This window comes from Sander lucioperca, chromosome 16, assembly GCF_008315115.2.
Source record: "Sander lucioperca isolate FBNREF2018 chromosome 16, SLUC_FBN_1.2, whole genome shotgun sequence".
Classification (NCBI taxonomy): domain Eukaryota; kingdom Metazoa; phylum Chordata; class Actinopteri; order Perciformes; family Percidae; genus Sander; species Sander lucioperca.
Window position 1 is genome coordinate 11,142,193 of NC_050188.1, and position 20,476 is coordinate 11,162,668.

The window sequence follows — 20,476 nt, forward strand, 5'->3', positions numbered from 1 at the left end:
AATGTGTTCAAACGTAAAACGAGCCATATTTCAGGAAATAAACTTGTCCATGATTCTATTGAGAGACTTCCAGCTGACAGCGGTGTCTGTGAGCATCACTGGCCGGCCAGCAGGGAGGCGATCCCGGCCGCCACCAGCTGGCTGTCCCGTCAGACTGGAGCTTCTGACAACATCGGAGAAAATGTGCAGTTGGCCATCAATGTTTGTAAAACTGCCCATATTCAAACTCTACACAGTTAATTGCTCCCATAAAAAAAGTCTCAATAGTGAATTTAGTGGTGAAATAGACAAAAATTGTAAGAAGTTTCCAGTTGTTTGCTGCTGCTGCTACGGCAAACTCCCGATCTAGATTATAGAATAGATTGCTTTTTTATAATTTCCATCTGCTATTTCACCCACGTTTTCCGTTTGAACACATTGTCATCAATATTAACAAGGTTTAAAATGACCCATTTTTCAAATTTGGATATCGTTACAAAATCGGAAATCAAATGAACGAAAAAGTACACAGGCTGTACAAAAGGCCGTCAATCAGGAGTGATTGTTGTGAGTACATGTCGGAGAATAGCGCGGACACGCACCTCACACTGACGCACCACCCGGAGAAAAAAGTGAGAGAAAGAAAAAGGAGAGGTCGCAGTTCGGACGATGACTACCCGGTTGAGATTGTGTGTGTGTGTGTGTGTGTGTGTGTGTGTCCTCGAGATCTGACAACACACTAACACACGTAGCAGAGCTACCCACACCCATGTTTGTACTGTTGCTTAATTAAATAAAACATCAGAAGAGAGAAGTTGTCTCCGTCCGTGTTTTAACAGACACACCTGGGGCGAAGTTGGAAACCAGAATCAGCTTTAAATCCAGTCCTGATCTAGTCCTCACTAACACGGGCCCAATTATAGTAACTACATGAAAACTTCACTATTGTTGCATGAAATGTGGTTTGTGTCTAGTCTACATCATCAGTTTCTATCATGCACTGAAAAAAACAACTTGTAAGATTTACTTAAAATAATCTCTGTAACAATTTGCACGAACCTTTTTTAAGTAAATATTACTGCTGAAATATCAAGTACAACCCACTTGTCAGTATCAAGTAAAAATTACTTACCACTGAACTAAACTTTTGTAAAAATATTAAGTAAATGTTATTTACTTATATCTACATTACAAGTTATATTTATTTTAACTAACTGAGTAAAGTCAATTAAATATTTTCATATACAAGACATTGCTGTCATCAAAATATTAAGTAAATCTTACATTTCAGTGATATTTACTGTTATGAAGTAAATAAGTACATTTTATTACATTTTTTCTGTTTGACATTTTAAATTACTTATATGTATGCATTTATATTATTCACTACAATTATGTAAATGTTATTCATTTTGTTTTGATACGTTTTACCAATAAAAAATCATTTTCTCTATGCATATACTTTTACCACAAAGCACACAATTGAAATACAATATTTAATTAAATGTTTTATTTTTGTTATTAACACCAGAGAATCACTAACATGTACAATGTAACTGTGTAACATGCATTCAAAGTGAAGCAGCAGCCAAAAATATAACAATGGCATGATTGGCATTAATGAAAAACATGCATATTGGCATATATGGCCTTCATCAGGGCAATAAGTTTTGGTGTGAAGTGGTCGAGTTTGTGCATGAAGGTCTGCTCCAGGGAAATTGTAGTAATCCTCTTGAATTCCTCCTTTATCTGAATTGAAAAAAGATTCACAAGTACAACATCAGGTAATGGGCCAAATGTGGGACAAATGTGTGCGAAGTGCACCCCAACCTTTAAATGAACAAGGACAATCTGAGTATAAGCAGGGTAATGACTGACCAGTGTATAGATATTTCAATCGATAATGCTTTAAGAGCTCTAAACGTGTTGATGTTCTAAAGTTGCAATTTTTGCATGACCATCTCATAACATAGGAGGCCTACTATTCTCCCTGAGAACACAAACGTTGAAACCCGTCAATCTGTCCTGCCTCAACTGTCCACTGTATTGGCTCATCCTAAGAATTGGGTCCCTCTGTAAATGAACAGACACAATTTGTGATATTAAAACAATGATTTTTAAAATATCAAGAATAGGGGAAAAACAGCATTATGTCATGCATACATAGATTTCTGCTTGCCTAAATGAGATGAATGTTGTACCGTAGACCAGTCACTAGTTTACACTGCAGTGGCTCCTCCAGCAGCATATCCTGGACCTGACATGACAACACAACTCAATGCTGAACTGTTCTGCTTCCTGTAAATTGAAACATATATTTATAAGACTTAACAACAAAATACAGATGAACTTCTATGTGTATGAGCAGAAATAACTTAACTGACAAGACTGGACTTGCATAAGAGGCTTTCTGTTCAATATTCAATCAAGTTAAATATACCGAGGGTTTAGTTAGTAGAGGATCTACTGGCAGAAATGGAAAATAATATTCATAACTATGTTTTCATTAGTGTATAATCACCTAAAACTAAGTAAGGTTTTCAATTGAGGACTTTTACTTGTAGTGGAGTATTTTCACAGTGTGGTGTTAGTACTTTTACTTAAGTAAAGGACCTGTACACAGCTGGTATACATGGCAGTAGGCTGCCATTTGCACTGCGTCTGTCTGGTACAACTAGCTTGGATCATTTACTTGCTGTGCTGTATTCAGTAAGAACGGCTTGACCGTTTTTTTTCACAGTCAGCATACACACAGACCAAGCCAGTATGTTTTACATTCATTTTTGTACGTTTAAAATATCTTAACTAGCTAAGCCACTGAAATAAACTTATGAGCTTATCATCACCGGCTAACGTTAACCTGACGGGATCACGTTTTCTGCAGAAATGCGGCAAATTTAACTTCATTTCCTCTCCTCTACTTTTCAATAAGATATTTCTCTCTTTGGCATCTTAAAGTGAAATTAACAACGGAGCTTTCCTCCACATTTTTGACGCAATTTTTTTTTTCTAATCTAGTAACTTTAGTTAGCTAGCTAAAAGTTAAACCTTACTGTACAGAAATAACCCTGATTAAAACAGTAACATAACGTAATTTTGCATCAAGCAAGCAGAACCAAACCATCAAAATGCACGCGGTATATATATTATCACAAATGCAAAACAGAAAATCATAAACTTACCTTGACGTTGTACCTGAGGTAACCGACCATGTAGTGTGAGCAGCGTCTCCGTGGACCTTCACGTTAACCGTCCTCTCTGGCTCGTTTATTTTCCTTTGTGCTGATTGGCTGAATCCTGTCTGTCCAAATGCGCATGTGCAGATTCAAACACATGCTACACTTTTAGATTAAATTTGACTCAGTGTTTTCAGGTTTATGTGCAGTAACGATTAATCATTTAATAACATGAGTAAATATGTAATAAAAGTTACGACTCTTACACAGTTCATCTATTACATGAATAAAATTCAAATATGTAGTTAAGAAATTCTAGTTCTCACTGAATCTTAATTTTACAATGTAAAAATTATGACTGGTAATTTAACATATGTTACTGTACCAAAAAGTCAGTTTTTTGAGTGTGTGAAATAAGAGGCTAAGCCAGCCTGGTGGCCAAGCTGCAGACAGATGCTCCTCAACAGTGAGCTCCCCAGCAGTCAGCTCCCCCTGCTGGTCATAAGGGGCCTCTGCACCCCTTTAGTTTCAGACCCTCTCACCAGCCTTTGGGCCACGCCTCCTCATTTACATTGACATGTGTCAAGTCCAAATGAAAAGCCAATGTTAAATTGAAATTCAAAAGCCAAATATTAAATCCAAATGGAAAAGCCAAATGGAAAATTTAAAAAAATCGCTTCGTTTTCTCTTTGGACTTTCAATTTCTCTTTGGACTTTCAATTTGAATTATGAATAAATATTTCCCTCCATATATAATATGCAAAAAGGGAAATACGGCTGTTATCAAACGGAGAGAAAAAGCCCGACACACAATAGCAGACCGACTGAATCCGTATGGATTTAAAAAAAATCTACTTAGTCACTCCACGTTTTTACAAAGTTGTACATTCTGTTTTAATATGCTTGTTTTATGTGTTGGTTTTATTGCTGTATCTGTCTTTATGTGCTAGATGTGCTGGTTTTACTGTAAAGTGTCTTTGAGTAGCCTGTAAAGCACTATATCAATAAAATGTTTTATTATTTAGCCTACTTTGCCTTAAAAGTGAGCAGAGGGAATTAATGTTCCTCGGGAAATTTACCCTAAGGACCAGGCTTAATTTCCAACCCTTATTCATAATGAGAGAATATATTTTACAACCATATGCACCAATCTCTATAAGCTATGACTTATTCTAAATATCTTTCTACAATTAATGTTCATACAGAACAAACATGACTGGACAAAAACTAGAAAAAGAAGTAAGTGACTTCAATACACACTGTAAGCATATCCGTAAAACAATGTGGCCTATAATTCATATTTTTTTTCTCACTCCCAAGCTCCAAGATGACAAGTGACAGCACCAAAATAAAATGCTTAAGAAGCTTTGTGGCGTTCCAACACATTCTCACTCCCATCTGGTAAAATACGGACGTTTGGTCAGGTGCCGTTGTCGTTGTTATTGACGCTAAAATTCTCCTTTTAGAGTCCGCTGCACAGTGTGGGAGGATCCCTGTGTGTGTGTGTGTGTGTGTGTGTGTGTGTGTGTGTGTGTGTGTGTGTGTGTGTGTGTGTCCTCGAGATCTGACAACACACAAACACACGTAGCAGAGCTACCCACACCCATGTTTGTACTGTTGCTTAATTAAATAAAACATCAAAAGAGAGAAGTTGTCTCCGTCCGTGTTTTAACAGCCACACCTGGGGCGAAGTTGGAAACCAGAATCAGCTTTAAATCCAGTCCTAATCTAGTCCTCACTAACACGGGCCCAATTATAGTAACTACATGAAAACTTCACTGTTGTTGCATGAAATGTGGTTTGTGTTTAGCCTACATCATCAGTTTCTATCATGTGAAATAAGAGGATAAGCCAGCCTGGTGGCCAAGCTGCAGACAGATGCTCCTCAACAGTGAGCTCCCCAGCAGTCAGCTCCCCCCTGCTGGTCATAAGGGGCCTCTGCACCCCTTTAGTTTCAGACCCCCCCACCAGCCTTTGGGCCACGCCTCCTCATTTACATTGACATGTGTCAAAATATGCCAAATATTAAATCCAAATTAAAAGCCAATGTTAAATTGAAATCGAAAAGCCAAATATTAAATCCAAATGGAAAAGCCCAATGGAAAATTTAAAAAAAATAATGTTTTTAATTTGATCAATGGAAATTAAAAAAAATATATATATTTTTAATTTGATCTCGCTTCGTTTTCTCTTTGGACTTTCAATTTGAATTATGAATAAATATTTCCTCCATACAAGAAGAGGGAGCCAACTTGTAGGGATCTGCACCGCCAGTAAATCGTAATTTCTCAAACTATCGCGCCTTTTTGTGGTCCAAGTCCTTCCATTCCTTTGCATCTTGGACGCGTTTTGATGAGCTTTTCTGTTGTTTAGACATAAAGTATTAAAGTATCCAAAGTGCACAATACTCCATTACTCCATTCAGTTGTTTACACCGAGTGCCTCCAACATGGCCGCGCATCCAGGTTACCGCCCAGAACGTGACGTCGGTGAAAACCCTCTATAGTAATCTTCGCTCTTTAACAGGCCTTCGCCAAACCCACCAGACTCCATGTAAATAATCACTACTTTTATCATCGTAAAACACACTGCATTCAAAGTGGACAGAAACACAATAAAACTATCAAAAGCCGTCTTGGTTCGTCTTTCCACTGTTCCATCAATCACCACTCTGGTTTGGTTGAAATAAACCCTTAATTCACCCATTTACATGTGGAGATATGTTGGCTCTATACACGCTAAAAGTCCTGATTATTTACATGGAGTCTGGTGGAAATATGCTGGTTCTATACACGCTTAAAGTACAGTTATTTACATGGAGTCTGGTGGGCAAGGTTCTTATTTAATAGGTATTTTCTCCGTTTTTTCCTGCATCCACTGTATGTGTGTGTGTGTGAGTGTGAGAGTGTGTGTTTCTGTGTGCGTCTGTGTTTGTGTCTCTGTTTGTGTGTGTGTGTGTGTGTCTCTATAATAAGTATATTGGTATTTATTCATTTCATTGTAAAAACAAACAAGATGATTTGTATGATTTTGCATTTCTAAATTGTTAAATTAAGTTTTGGACTTTAATTCTGGAGAAATAATTACTAGAAACTAGTACGGCAAACTCTGCTACTCCTCCTAATTAGGTCACCTTCACAGGTATAATGAGGGGCTGGGTGACAGCTTGGGGAGTTCTTTTGTTTGAGTAAGAGAGGTGGACAGAGAAACCGTAGTGACCGTGACCGTAGTGTAGATAGTGTGATCATGTATTTAGTAAACGTATAAGTTTCTGTTGAAAGTCAACCACAGAGAATTTAATTTTTTACGTAATAAATCTTGCATTATTTCAACGAAACGTAAGGATCTCCGCGAGTGCTTATTTAACCTACGAGTCACAATCCACCTGAAAAAGGCGACTAAGGATATAAGATGAGTGAAGCAGTCGCCACAACACTGTGTGTGTGTGTGCGTGTGTGTGTGTGCGTGTGTGTGTGTGTGTGTGTGTGTGTGTGTGTGTGTGTCTCTGTCTGTGCGTGCTTGTGTTTCTGTGTGTGTGTGTGTGTGTGTGTGTGTGTGTGTGTGTGTGTGTCTCTGTCTGTGCGTGCTTGTGTTTCTGTGTGCGTGTGTGTGTGTGTTTCTGTGTGTGTGTGTGTGTGTGTGTGTCTCTGTCTGTGCGTGCTTGTGTTTCTGTGTGTGTGTCTCTGAGTGTGTGTGTGTGTGCGTGTGTGTCTCTGTCTGTGCGTGTGTGTGTGTGTGTGTGTGTGTGTGTATGTGTGTGTATGTGTGTCTCTGTGTGTATGTGTGTGTGTGTGTGTGTGTATGTGTGTCTCTGTCTGTGCGTGTGTGTCTGTGTGTGTGTGTGTGTCTGTGTGTATGTGTGTCTCTGTGTGTGTGTGTGTGTGTGTGTCTCTGTGTGTGTGTATGTGTGTGTGTGTCTCTGTGTGTGTGTATGTGTGTCTCTGTGTGTCTGTGTGTGTGTGTGTGTGTGTGTGTGTGTGTGTATGTGTGTCTCTGTGTGCGTGTGTGTCTGTGTGTATGTGTGTCTCTGTGTGTGTGTGTGTGTCTCTGTGTGTGTGTCTGTGTGTATGTGTGTCTCTGTGTGTGTGTGTGTGTGTGTGTGTGTGTGTGTATGTGTATGTGTGTCTCTGTGTGTGTGTGTGTGTGTGTGTATGTGTGTCTCTGTGTGTGTGTGTGTGTGTATGTGTGTCTCTGTGTGTGTGTATGTATGTGTTTCTCTCTGTGTGTGTGTGTGTGTGTGTATGTGTGTCTCTGTGTGTGTGTGTGTGTGTGTGTGTGTGTATGTGTGTCTCTCTGTGTGTGTGTGTGTGTGTGTGTGTGTGTGTGTGTGTGTGTGTGTGTGTGTGTGTGTCTCTGTGTGTGCGTGCGCAGGGCGATTCTAGGATCTGACCTTTGGGGGTGCTCAGCCCCTAATGACCCGAATGATAGCAGTTAAGCTTGGGGGTCCGGGGGCATGCCCCTTTTTTTTAAACCCTTAAATCATGATTTCTGAGTCATGAGTTCTGATATGAATGAGTCTGATGATCCATCAGGTCGAATTATTTATTTTTCATTGGCATTGACAGTTAAAAATAAGAAAGTGTCTGGCAGGGAGGTAACTGCAGCGGCGGCGCTAGGCTATTTTTAGCGGTGCTCAAGCTGTACAGCAGGCTATTAATAGCACACTTTAAAAACTTGTTGTAGGCTACTCCTAAGCTACATTTGCCTACAGTTAGCAATTTTGTCTAACGTTGCACAACAAAATTGGACTCTGTGGTGAATAAGCTAGGCTAATTCAGATATGATTGCCATCATTGTGATCAGGGAATCACAGATTGGTTCCACAAATACTACACCTGTAGCCTATTTAACGTGTTCATTCGCTTAGATTTAGCATAGGCGTAAATCTGATCTAACAGTAGGGGGGGGACAACATTTCTGAAGAGCATTTTTTGAAGGGGACACAAATAATACAGCCACAATTATACTCGTAGAGGACATGTGTACACAGCGGAAAGCCTTAATACTATCATTAGTGTAGCATGGAGACTGTACCATTATCCTTCTTTGACCAAAATATTCTTCTTTAAAACCATGTATTTATTTTAAGTTGTTTACAATCAAGCCACAAAAATACCTTAAAACATAATGACTTATTTTGAAAAAGTGTCCCCATATAAAAGAAATACAATACTTTTGTACGCTTGTTAAATTAGCTGATCATAATGTAAATTAGTGAGCCACTAGTGAAGCTCATCTGCTCACCCTGACGGCCACATGAGCCACACTGTCTGCAGCAAACCTATTGATCAGCCACTTAACATCATATTGAACATAACACAACTGTAGATCTTCAATATACAGTCTATGATATAACCCTAATATCAGTTCACACACATAACGTTAGGCTTATCGCCGTGGTAATGTTAGTTGTAGTGGGTGCATTTCTATCCAACAAGCTAGGTAACCTTACCTTATATTACTAACATATCAAACTTTTTGTCATGACTAATTCATTAATTACTCAGCATCATTTCTATTTGAGAAAAGAACAACGTCCTCCGATGTTTAATGTGAATAAAATAGCCTTGAACGGCCTACTTACTAGCTACATTCCTGTCACTACCGATGTGACTGTGAGTCGAGTGCAGATCCTAACGTACAGCAGGCAGTGGACCAAACCACTGTGAGGCAAAGGAGGGGGAACTCAAAATGTTTCTAAACTTAAAAAGCATTTTTTGGGGTTTGTATTGTTTTACTACTTATACAGATATTTTAAGTATACATCATTATGTTATTTACAATACACAGCAGGGTTTTCTAGGGGGGGACAACCCTTAGATGGGGGGGCTCCTATTTATTTTAAAATCTCCAGTTAGCTTGTAGCACTGACTTCATGTAGGGCTCTATGGAGTCTTATAGCTTTTTAGAGTCTCATTTTCACACTGGCCACCGAGCTAAACAACTTTTCTGGGGGAAACCTGCAATCTCTAAGCTTTAGCTGACATTAACTTCTGTGTTTCAGCTTTGCCTCCAGACGACAAAAGCCAGATTGTTATTAAAGAGGAGCAGCAGGAGTGTAGCTCCAGTGTGGACCAGCAGGAGCCAGAGCCCCCCCCACACATTAAAGAGGAACAGGAGAAACTGTGTATCAGTCAGGAGCCAGAGCCCCCCCCACACATTAAAGAGGAACAGGATGATGAACTGTGGAGCAGTCAGGAGGGAGAGCAGCTTCAAGGGCTGGAGGAGGCTGATATCACCAAGTTCCCATTCACTCCTGTCTCTGTGAAGAGTGAAGATGATGAAGAGGAAGGTAGGAACAACATTAACAGGGTTTTTAGGGGAAATAAAGGGGGAAAAAATCTGCAGAAGTCAAGAGCATAAACATTCAAGAGAACCTGGTTTATTTTATTTTTGGATTAGGGTTCCTTTCACATTAGTCTTGCATGTCCAGACCTTCCTCCACAGCGCTGCAGAGGAAGGTCTGGCTAGTCCACACAGCAGTACTGGATGGGAAAAAAGGTGCTCTGGTTTATTGGCATTTCTTTGAACCAATCACAATCGTCTTGGGCGGTGCTAAGCTCCGGACGGAGCCACGGTGCCTCTGCTAAATAGTCTCAGGAAGGAACTTGTTTTGGTGGAACATGTTTACATTCAAAAGAACATCTATGAAAAATACATCTCTGCCTGCCTGCTGTCTGTGTGTGAATAGGTTTAGACTGAGAAAACTTTAATGTCCCTGAGAGGCAATTTGTTGTACAGTACAGGCATATTGACACACACAAACATTGAACCAGACATCTACGGCACTGTTTATCTGACACATAACATACACACATCAATAAATAGAATACAATAAAAACAAGTATGTAGCTCTTCCCTAAAAGGCCTAATGTTGTAAAAAAAATGAAACTACTGCGCAGTATTTCACATATATTCCTCCTCCAGTCATACCCCTCACTACATCTTATTATAGACAGCAGCAAGTTGTTACAGAACGCTGCTGCTCGAGTCCTCACTAAGACCAAGAAAGTGGATCACATCAGTCCAGTTCTGAAGTCTCTACACTGGCTTCCAGTGCCCCAAAGAATTGATCACGGTTTAGGGCCAAAAGCTAGTACACTATGAACCATCCAGAACTCTCAGGTCATCTGGGACAGGTCTGCTTGTTGTCCCCAGAGTCCGAACTAAACAGGGGGAAGCAGCGTTCAGTTTTTATGCTCCACATATCTGGAACAAACTCCCAGAAAACTGCAGGTCCGCCGCAACTCTCAGTTCTTTCAAATTAAGGCTGAAGACCTTTATTTTTGATGTTGCCTTTCTTTAAATAATTGTTAATTTATAAGTCCTCTGGGTGGCCAGGTTTGGAACCTGAGTTGCAACAGAAAACATAAGTCCACTGGGAGGCCCGAGTTGGACTCGTTTAACTTGTTCTTATACTGCACTGTAAATTTTATTCTCGTTTTTTATCTGTTTTTAATTTTTTTTTATCGTTTTTAACTGCTCTTTAATGTTTTATGTAAAGCACTATCGGTCAGTTCTGTCAGCCAGTGCTTGAAGGAGTGCACCTCTTTCTTTTTCCAAAAAAGTAAGATTAGAGTTTAGATTCTCGGCCCGAGCCCGACCCGACCGGACAACCCGACCTTGATCAAGCAATTTTTTTTTTTTTATCCATTACCTTATTATCCTATTTGGGTGGGGAGATAGCTATGCCATAATCAGAAATATTATAAATATATATATAGGCTATATAAAAGTAACAAACGTGTACAAAAGTTAGGCTGCAGTTACTAAATGCAGCACTTCATGCGCGGAGTCTCCTCCTCTCACACGCATCACACCGGGAGCTTGAAGATGTAAAGAAAAAAAGAAAAACAGGAGAATTACCTTTGAGCAAGTGTGGAGGAAAGTTGGAGGTATGGAAGCAGTTTAAACAAGTCGTGGGCAGTGACAACAATATGTTGTTCATCATGGTTTCTTTTTTTTTTACGTTTCTTCATTCAGATCCATTTGCGATCCGTTCCATTCTGAATAAACTAACAGCAGTTTACAGCTTCGTCCTTGTTGTATTATTCTAAACAGATTTCTGCAGTTCTAACAACTCTGAATTGTAGTTGAGAACGTCAGTTATAACGGCCCACGTATTAAAAAATTGTCGGGTTTAAATCGGGCTCGGGCTCATAATTACAGTTAATGTGTCGGGCCGGGCTCGGGTAGGTTCGGGCTTGATTTTTTTGGGCCGATCTAAGCTCTAAGTAAGATAAAAAATTTTTGCTCTGCTAATTTTATTTGATATTTCATTAAGTTTGTATTTAATTGCTGAAATTTTAGTGTGTTTATCTAAAGAAGGTTGCTGGGCATTTTCCAAATCTAACTGACGTATTTTTTCTTCTAGTTCCAGTTGTTTTGCTTTGTTGCGCTTTTTAAGGGAGGACTGAAAATAAATTAAAAAAAAATAAGCCTTGAAAGCTTCCCTCAATAGTGTAGGTGAGCAGTCATTTTTATCATTGGTTTCAAAAAAACAATGTAGTGTCTAATTCTAGATATTCACAAAACGTCACATCTGTGATAAGTTGAGGGTTAAATCTCCAGTTTCTCTGGGTTGAAGTATTATCGCAGAGAAATAATAATGTTGTGGTATTTGGCATTATAAGAAAATGGCAATAGCTTGCCATCCAGGGTGGGAAATTAACTTTTTTGCCCACAGTGGCTGGTGAATGCCCAATTTTACCAGCCACTTTTTACGGAATTCAAATTTATAAAAAGTGCACTATAATATTTTGAATTGCTTCAATACATTATTTTTTATTATTAATACATATTTTATTAATATAGGCAAATAAAAAGTGATGTGAAAAAAAGCCTGGCGAGACCATGGTAAAATTTTGTTTTTGTCAGTTTGGTCATATTCTACAGCAAATGTAGGTCTATATGTTTAATGAACAAAAAAAATATTGACTCATCTCATGTTGTTATTCTGTCCCTCACTGTTCAAATGAACCTACCATTAAAAATATAGACTGGTCATTTCTTTGTCAGTGGGTAAACGTACAAAATCAGCAGGGGATCAAATACTTTTTTCCCTCACTGTACATCTGGGCGCTGTATGCTGTAAAGCCTGTAAAGCCTGTAACCTGGATGCAATGTTATAAACATCTCTGTTCCCAAACTGCCAGGGTTAGCTATCTTCAGCGGTAGCTAGAATGAACGGGGCTTTACGTCGAACACTGTATCCAGTTCTCTTAATACATCCATGGTCTTTACAGCTTGAGCACTCTTTGCACTCAGTTAGTATGCAGAAGCATGTAGTCCCGTTTTTCCTCAATGTGTCTTTCCCTGTTTCCTGCAGATGTGCAGCAGCTGTTGGTAGTTAAAGAAGAGGTTCCCCCTGAGAAGCAAGAGTGTAGCTCCAGTGTGGACCAGCAGGAGCCAAAGCCCCCCCCACACATTAAAGAGGAACAGGAGGAACTGTGGAGCAGTCAGGAGGGAGAGGGAGAGCAGCTTCAAGGGCTGGAGGAGGCTGATATCACCAAGTTCCCATTCACTCCTGTCCCTGTGAAGAGTGAAGATGATGAAGAGGAAGCTCAGTCCTCACAGCTTCATCAGAGACAAACTCAACACATGGACACAGAAGCTGATGGAGAGGACTGTGGAGGACCAGATCCAGCTACGAACTCACATCCACATCCACTTTTACAACCAGAGACTGAAGACCAGACTGGAGACTCTTCTGAACCTGAGACTGATGACAGTGCTGATTGGAAGGAGACCAGAGAACCTCAGTCAGCTTTAAACTCTCTGATACATGATTCAAGATGTAAGAAAAAATTTAGCTGCTCTGAGTGTGGGAAAGGATTTGGTTTCAAGTCACATTTTCAGAGACACATGAGAACTCACACTGGAGAGAAGCCTTTCAGCTGCTCTGATTGTGGTAAAGCTTTCTCTGATAGTGGACACCTGAAGAAACACATGATAACTCACACAGGTGAAAAACATTTCAGCTGTTTAGTTTGTAAGAAAACGTTTTTAATGTCTGAAAATGTACGGCAACACATGAGAATCCACACAGGAGAAAAGCCTTTCAGCTGCAGTGTTTGTAATAAATCTTTCAGACATAGTGGAAGTTTACAGTCACACATGAGAATCCACACAGGAGAGAAACCTTTCAGCTGCTCTGAGTGTGGTAAAGCTTTCACTGAACGTGGAACCCTGAAGACCCACATGATGACTCATTCTGGAGAAAAACCCTTCAGCTGCTCAGTCTGTAAGAAATCTTTTACACAGAGTGGAAGTTTACGGGCACACATGGTAGTCCACACAGGAGAGAAAAGATTTAGCTGCAGTGTTTGTAACAAAAGATTTGCCTGGCGTTCTGATGTCAAAACACATAAATGTGTTGGTCACATGGAGACAGAAGCTGATGGAGAGGACTGTTGAGGACCAGAACCAGCCAGGAACTCACATCCACCTTTACAAGTAAAGACTGAAGACCAGACTGGAGACCTCTCTGAACCTGAGACTGATGACAGTGCTGATTGGAAGGAGACCAGAGAACCTCAGTCAGCTTTAAACTCTCTGAAACATGATTCAAGATGTAAGAAAACATCTAGCTGCTTCAAGTGTGGGAAAAGATTTAGCCACAAGACACATCTGATGAAACTCATAACTCATGCAGAAGAAAAACCTTTCAATTGCTAATGTTTTGATAAAGGATTGATGACAGTGCTGATTGGAAGGAGTTTCAGTCAGCAGTTGAACTGAATAGAGAAACCAACATCTTATACGGGCAACAACATTATTTTTGGGGCTATTTTACAACTTATTGATAGGATTAAATAAGCATTGATAAAGTTAATCATGAACTTACTTAACTAAGTTCCTGTGGCTTTTCAAGGTTCCATTATTCAATGGTTACGTGAGTACTTAAGTAATCGTAAACACAATCAAAAATTCTCTTTTCACAAAGCAAACATTTTGTGTGGGGTCACACTGGGCTCAATCATAGGCCCTCTTATTTATATAAATGACCTAGTTTGCTTTACTTTTCTTTTTGCACAGGATGTGATAAGTGAGCAGCTCAGTAGTGTGTGTGAGAGCATTTCACTTGTGCGTGTGTAAGGTAATTGGGAATAATGTCCCTGATGGCACCTCATACACTCTGTCATTTCCACCAGCTGACAATTTGTAACATAGAAACTAAATGGATTCTGGATCTTTTTTTTAAAGTTTGTAGCTGACTTTACCAGCTGACTTCTCTATTATCTGTTGAGACAGGAGACGTCTCTTACGTTCTAAAACCAGCCTCTGGAGAATCGACCAGCTCAGTGGCAGCGACATTGTGCTTTGTTATTGCACTCTGAGTTATTGTTTTTTCACAGCTGTTATTGCACGTGTGGGGTACCAATGATGTTCTTAATCGATTTGATTTCAATTCACAAGGTCCAGATTTGATTACAACCAGGTTAGGGAAATTTCAGTTCCAATACCAGTTTAGCTTGTATATAAAAGAGATTTTCAGAGAACTTCTGCTGTAAATTATACAAGCAAGAAGTAACCCTCAGATATGTTTTATATTGCACCAGGTTCATGTTTACATTAAGAACTGACCCCCCAAAAGTTTGTTTTAAAGCACTATTTACTTCTAGGTCCATGGTGTAAATTAAAATTGTATTGATTAATATCAGCTGTGGTTAGCCGGCATTAGCTAGTTCTATTAGCTGACTCAGCAAAGGACCAAACCTGTAAAGAAAATCTTCTCTGTTTTGTTTGTGTATTCACAGAAGTGACTTATCACTACCACTAATATATTTAATTTAATGTTATGTTTGTTGTATTCCAACTTATGTACTATTTCAAAGATTCTCATTATTATTATGATTTGTTTTCTACACATTTAATAATGTTGGAGCGAGTCTGACTTTCGAACTGCCAACGACTGCTTCTTTGTGTTTTTGTGCACATGCTGCAAATCAAATGAATAAATGAATAACTTGAGAGAGAAGATGTGTGTTTTTTACGTTTGTGAGATAGACAGAGAGACAGGTTAGTATGGAGGAAATATTTATTCATAATTCAAATTGAAAGTCCAAAGAGAAAACGAAGCAAGATCAAATTAAAAATATTATTTCTTTTTATTTTCCATTGATCAAATTAAAAATATTATTTTTTTTAATTTTCCATTTGGCTTTTCCATTTGGATTTAATATTTGGCTTTTGAATTTCAATTTAACATTGGCTTTTCCATTTGGATTTAATATTTGGCTTTTGAATTTCAATTTAACATTGGCTTTTCATTTGGACTTGACACATGTCAATGTAAATGAGGAGGCGTGGCCCAAAGGCCGGTGGGGGGGTCTGAAACTAAAGGGGTGCAGAGGCACCTTCTGACCAGCAGGGGGAGCTGACTGCTGGGGAGCTCACTGTTGAGGAGCATCTGTCTGCAGCTTGGCCACCAGGCTGGCTTAGCCTCTTATTTCACACACTCAAAAAACTGACTTTTTGGTATAGTAACATATGTTAAATTACCAGTCATAATTTTTACATTGTAAAATTAAGATTCAGTGAGAACTAGAATTTCTTAACTACATATTTGAATTTTATTCATGTAATAGATGAACTGTGTAAGAGTCGTAACTTTTATTACATATTTACTCATGTTATTTAAATGATTAATCGTTACTGCACATAAACCTGAAAACACTGAGTCAAATTTAATCTAAAAGTGTAGCATGTGTTTGAATCTGCACATGCGCATTTGGACAGACAGGATACCCGCTACGTTCAGCCAATCAGCACAAAGGAAAACAAACGAGCCAGAGAGGACGGTTAACGTGAAGGTCCACGGAGACGCTGCTCACACTACATGGTCGGTTACCTCAGGTACAACGTCAAGGTAAGTTTATGATTTTCTGTTTTGCATTTGTGATAATATATATACCGCGTGCATTTTGATAGTTTGGTTCTGCTTGCTGATGCAAAATTACGTTATGTTACTGTTTTAATCAGGGTTATTTCTGTACAGTAAGGTTTAACTTTTAGCTAGCTAACTAAAGTTACTAGATTAGAAAAAAAAAATTGCGTCAAAAATGTGGAGGAAAGCTCCGTTGTTAATTTCACTTTAAGATGCCAAAGAGAGAAATATCTTATTGAAAAGTAGAGGAGAGGAAATGAAGTTAAATTTGCCGCATTTCTGCAGAAAACGTGATCCCGTCAGGTTAACGTTAGCCGGTGATGATAAGCTCATAAGTTTATTTCAGTGGCTTAGCTAGTTAAGATATTTTAAACGTACAAAAATGAATGTAAAACATACTGGCTTGGTCTGTGTGTATGCTGACTGTGAAAAAAAACGGTCAAGCCGTTCTTACTGAATACAGCACAGCAAGTAAATGATCCAAGCTAGTTGTACCAGACAGACGCAGTGCAAATGGCAGCCTACTGCCATGTATACCAGCTGTGTACAGGTCCTTTACTTAAGTAAAAGTACTAACACCACACTGTGAAAATACTCCACTACAAGTAAAAGTCCTCAATTGAAAACCTTACTTAGTTTTAGGTGATTATACACTAATGAAAACATAGTTATGAATATTATTTTCCATTTCTGCCAGTAGATCCTCTACTAACTAAACCCTCGGTATATTTAACTTGATTGAATATTGAACAGAAAGCCTCTTATGCAAGTCCAGTCTTGTCAGTTAAGTTATTTCTGCTCATACACATAGAAGTTCATCTGTATTTTGTTGTTAAGTCTTATAAATATATGTTTCAATTTACAGGAAGCAGAACAGTTCAGCATTGAGTTGTGTTGTCATGTCAGGTCCAGGATATGCTGCTGGAGGAGCCACTGCAGTGTAAACTAGTGACTGGTCTACGGTACAACATTCATCTCATTTAGGCAAGCAGAAATCTATGTATGCATGACATAATGCTGTTTTTCCCCTATTCTTGATATTTTAAAAATCATTGTTTTAATATCACAAATTGTGTCTGTTCATTTACAGAGGGACCCAATTCTTAGGATGAGCCAATACAGTGGACAGTTGAGGCAGGACAGATTGACGGGTTTCAACGTTTGTGTTCTCAGGGAGAATAGTAGGCCTCCTATGTTATGAGATGGTCATGCAAAAATTGCAACTTTAGAACATCAACACGTTTAGAGCTCTTAAAGCATTATCGATTGAAATATCTATACACTGGTCAGTCATTACCCTGCTTATACTCAGATTGTCCTTGTTCATTTAAAGGTTGGGGTGCACTTCGCACACATTTGTCCCACATTTGGCCCATTACCTGATGTTGTACTTGTGAATCTTTTTTCAATTCAGATAAAGGAGGAATTCAAGAGGATTACTACAATTTCCCTGGAGCAGACCTTCATGCACAAACTCGACCACTTCACACCAAAACTTATTGCCCTGATGAAGGCCAAGGGAGGAGTCGTGGGGACCAAGCTGAGGCCATTCTTGGACAAACTGAGTCAGGTGTGTTTGGTAAAAATTGTGCGTTTTCTCTAGCCTGACAAACCAGACCCACATCCAGATGTTGGGTCTGGGAACTCACCATTGACAGGGCTCAATCTGAGCCTGAAAATGTTGTCTTTCAAATTCCCTCTGCACGTAATAGGATAGTGCTACAACCAACCAGAGCAACGCTAGTTGATAGATTCAACTTTTGCCGTATCCGGTCGGCAAAACTCTGAAAACATCTTCCTTTTTTAAGAATGACTTCAGTACCGTTCTTTGTTCTTTTCTCAAAGAAAAGCTGAACTCCAAGTCTTCCAGAAGACTGCTGTTCCCAGCAGCAGCAGCAGCAGCAGCCATAGGCCCGCCCACCGACTCTATACACGATGTGATTGGCCTGACCAAAATTTGTTTTTTCCAGCTCGCAAGCCAACGGAGAGTGCCTAGACCCCCCTGGCTGCAAACTAAATTTGCTGCCACTAGGGTGCGTCTAGATTTCTAGGCTACGTTTTCTCTGCTCTGGCTCCCTTTTTTTTTTTTACCTCGCTTCCCAATATGAATGCACGCACAGCACAAATCCTCACACTCAATGATAGCTACATTTCTTAACATCATCTGCCTTATACAAAACAACTACATAAACTGATAATGTACACCTTAATATACGGAACATCAGCCTACACCCAGTAGAAAAATGTTACCTTGTGCTTCTCACATATGTCAGAATCATCAGAGTAAAGTAGAATTGAAAGTCTGAAATCACACTTGGTAGTTTCTATGCCCCTGCACACTCCATCTTTCTACACATGCTATGTGTACTTAAATGACTGATTCTTCCTTGCAGATGCATGCTCTCATTTGACAATTCATTGTGTATGAATAATGGTTAATTATTAACACAATATTAATATGTTCACAGAACCAAAGCACTGAGATGAGACGTGAAGCTATTATCCGCAGCCTCATACTCTACCTTGGTGAGAAAGAAGAGGAACTTTCTGAAGATTGCCTGGTAAAGCATGATTTTTAATTTTTCTGTAAATGTTTCCTGTAATGACAAGGATTAAAATTGTAATGTGTTATCATTCAAGTGCAAGCTAAAGTAAGTGAGAAAAGGTGCAGAGGCACACAATTTATGTTGACATTGTAATGATTACATTCAAGTAACATTTATTCGGGGGCTACCATCTGTGCAGTGCAGCCATCTTGTGTCTGTGTTCTACAAATGTTTTGCTACTATTGGCTCACTGTAAAATAGATTTAACTAAATGTAACATAATCTGAGCTCTCCTTAATGATGTTCCTTTTTAGCGTCTTCATCCCCAGATAATGAAGTCACTTTTTGTTTCTCAATGGGATTGTATGATTTTTTTGTATGCAGGAGGACAACCACAGTGATGCCACTCAGCACATCCTCAAGATCCTGGTGGTCCATGGTGTTGATGGAGAGCACCCAGTTGATGTGTCCATCATGCTTGAAGGTAGGGCTGAACGATTTTTGAAAATAATCTATTTGCGATTTTTTTTCCCAAATATTGCGATTGCGATTCGATATTCGATTATTTTTTTAAGCTCTTTGTCTTCTGTATTATTCAACAAAGACAAACAATAAATCATTTTATAGTATGAACAACACACAATTACACACTAGACAGTTAAATAAGTAAAAATATAGTATATATATATATATATATATATATATATATATATATACACACACACACACACACACACACAACAGTGTATTTTTTTTACAGTCTACAGAGAGGAGCTGCCTCCAGCCCCTCCCCCTCGTGAAGTTGCGTGCTGCCGTGTGTTCTTGCTCAGAGAGGCTATCGTTACGTTAGCATGTTGCTGGTGTTCTTGTTCAGAGAGGCTATCGTTACGTTAGCATGTTGCTGGTGTTCTTGTTCAGAGAGGCTATCGTTACGTTAGCATGTTGCTGGTGTTCTTGTTCAGAGAGGCTATCGTTACGTTAGCATGTTGCTGGTGTTCTTGTTCAGAGAGGCTATCGTTACGTTAGCATGTTGCTGGTGTTCTTGTTCAGAGAGGCTATCGTTACGTTAGCATGTTGCTGGTGTTCTTGTTCAGAGAGGCTATCGTTACGTTAGCATGTTGCTGGTGTTCTTGCCGTGGGATTAACTGGACTAATAAAACTGTTGAAACCCCGCGGCCACGCTGCTGTGAAAGCTCCCCGAACGTCATTAATCAGTCTGGTTGTTACCCCTCTCAGTGGCAGCTCCTCCACTCATATCTTTATAACGGAGCTAACCGCTAATCAGAGCTAATCGTTGCTAACCGAGCCTTCAGTTCTGTGTGTCTGTATCCATTAACTGCATGTATGGACTCGAGCCCGAATAAAACCCTTCATTTTATTAAAATGGCTGTAAAAGTTTTAAACTATAACTCAGAGTTGTTTGAATGACAGAAATCAGCTCAAGGTACGACGTAGCGTTAGCGTGCTAAGTTGATGCTTTCTCTGCAGAGTGCAGACTGATTTGCTCTCGCGAGTCATGTGACCAAATCGCAGCCTTTGCGATTAGGAAATCGTGTTTTAACATATCGCGATATTATCGAAAATGCAATTAATCGTTCAGCCCTACTTGAAGGCAAGGAGATGCTGCCAGGATGCGGCAGTGCTGCTAAAGCTTGCACACTGCTAATGGGGCTCATTTATGCCCTCAACCTTGCTTACCCCCCCGACACTGCACTACACTTTTGAGGTGTTTCAGAAACTGTTGCTGGAACTGGATGGGATTAAGCTGTCCCCAAAAGTACAAGCCTTAAAGTTAAAGCTGCTGTCTTAAATGCTGTACAGTTCAGCGTGTCCCTGGTCAACTATCTGTGGGAGGTTGACAGTCTTGAATGTTTTCCATTTTGACA

General features: G+C 39.4%; 1 protein-coding gene and 1 pseudogene across 1 annotated transcript in view; both read left to right on the forward strand.

Moving 5' to 3' along the window:
• LOC118493377 overlaps positions 1-9,270 on the forward strand; it is a 30,457-nt pseudogene extending 21,187 nt beyond the window's left edge.
• The window catches only part of LOC116050104 (zinc finger protein 271-like), a gene marked incomplete at its 3' end in the record, with an annotated part of 49,559 nt that continues 36,733 nt past the window's right edge, over positions 7,651-20,476 (forward strand). The window contains exons 1-4 of the mRNA XM_035993422.1: positions 7,651-7,687; positions 9,160-9,213; positions 12,484-13,119; positions 13,204-13,419. Coding sequence (XP_035849315.1) covers positions 7,651-7,687; positions 9,160-9,213; positions 12,484-13,119; positions 13,204-13,419 — 943 coding nt within the window. The remainder of the gene's footprint in view (positions 7,688-9,159; positions 9,214-12,483; positions 13,120-13,203; positions 13,420-20,476) is intronic.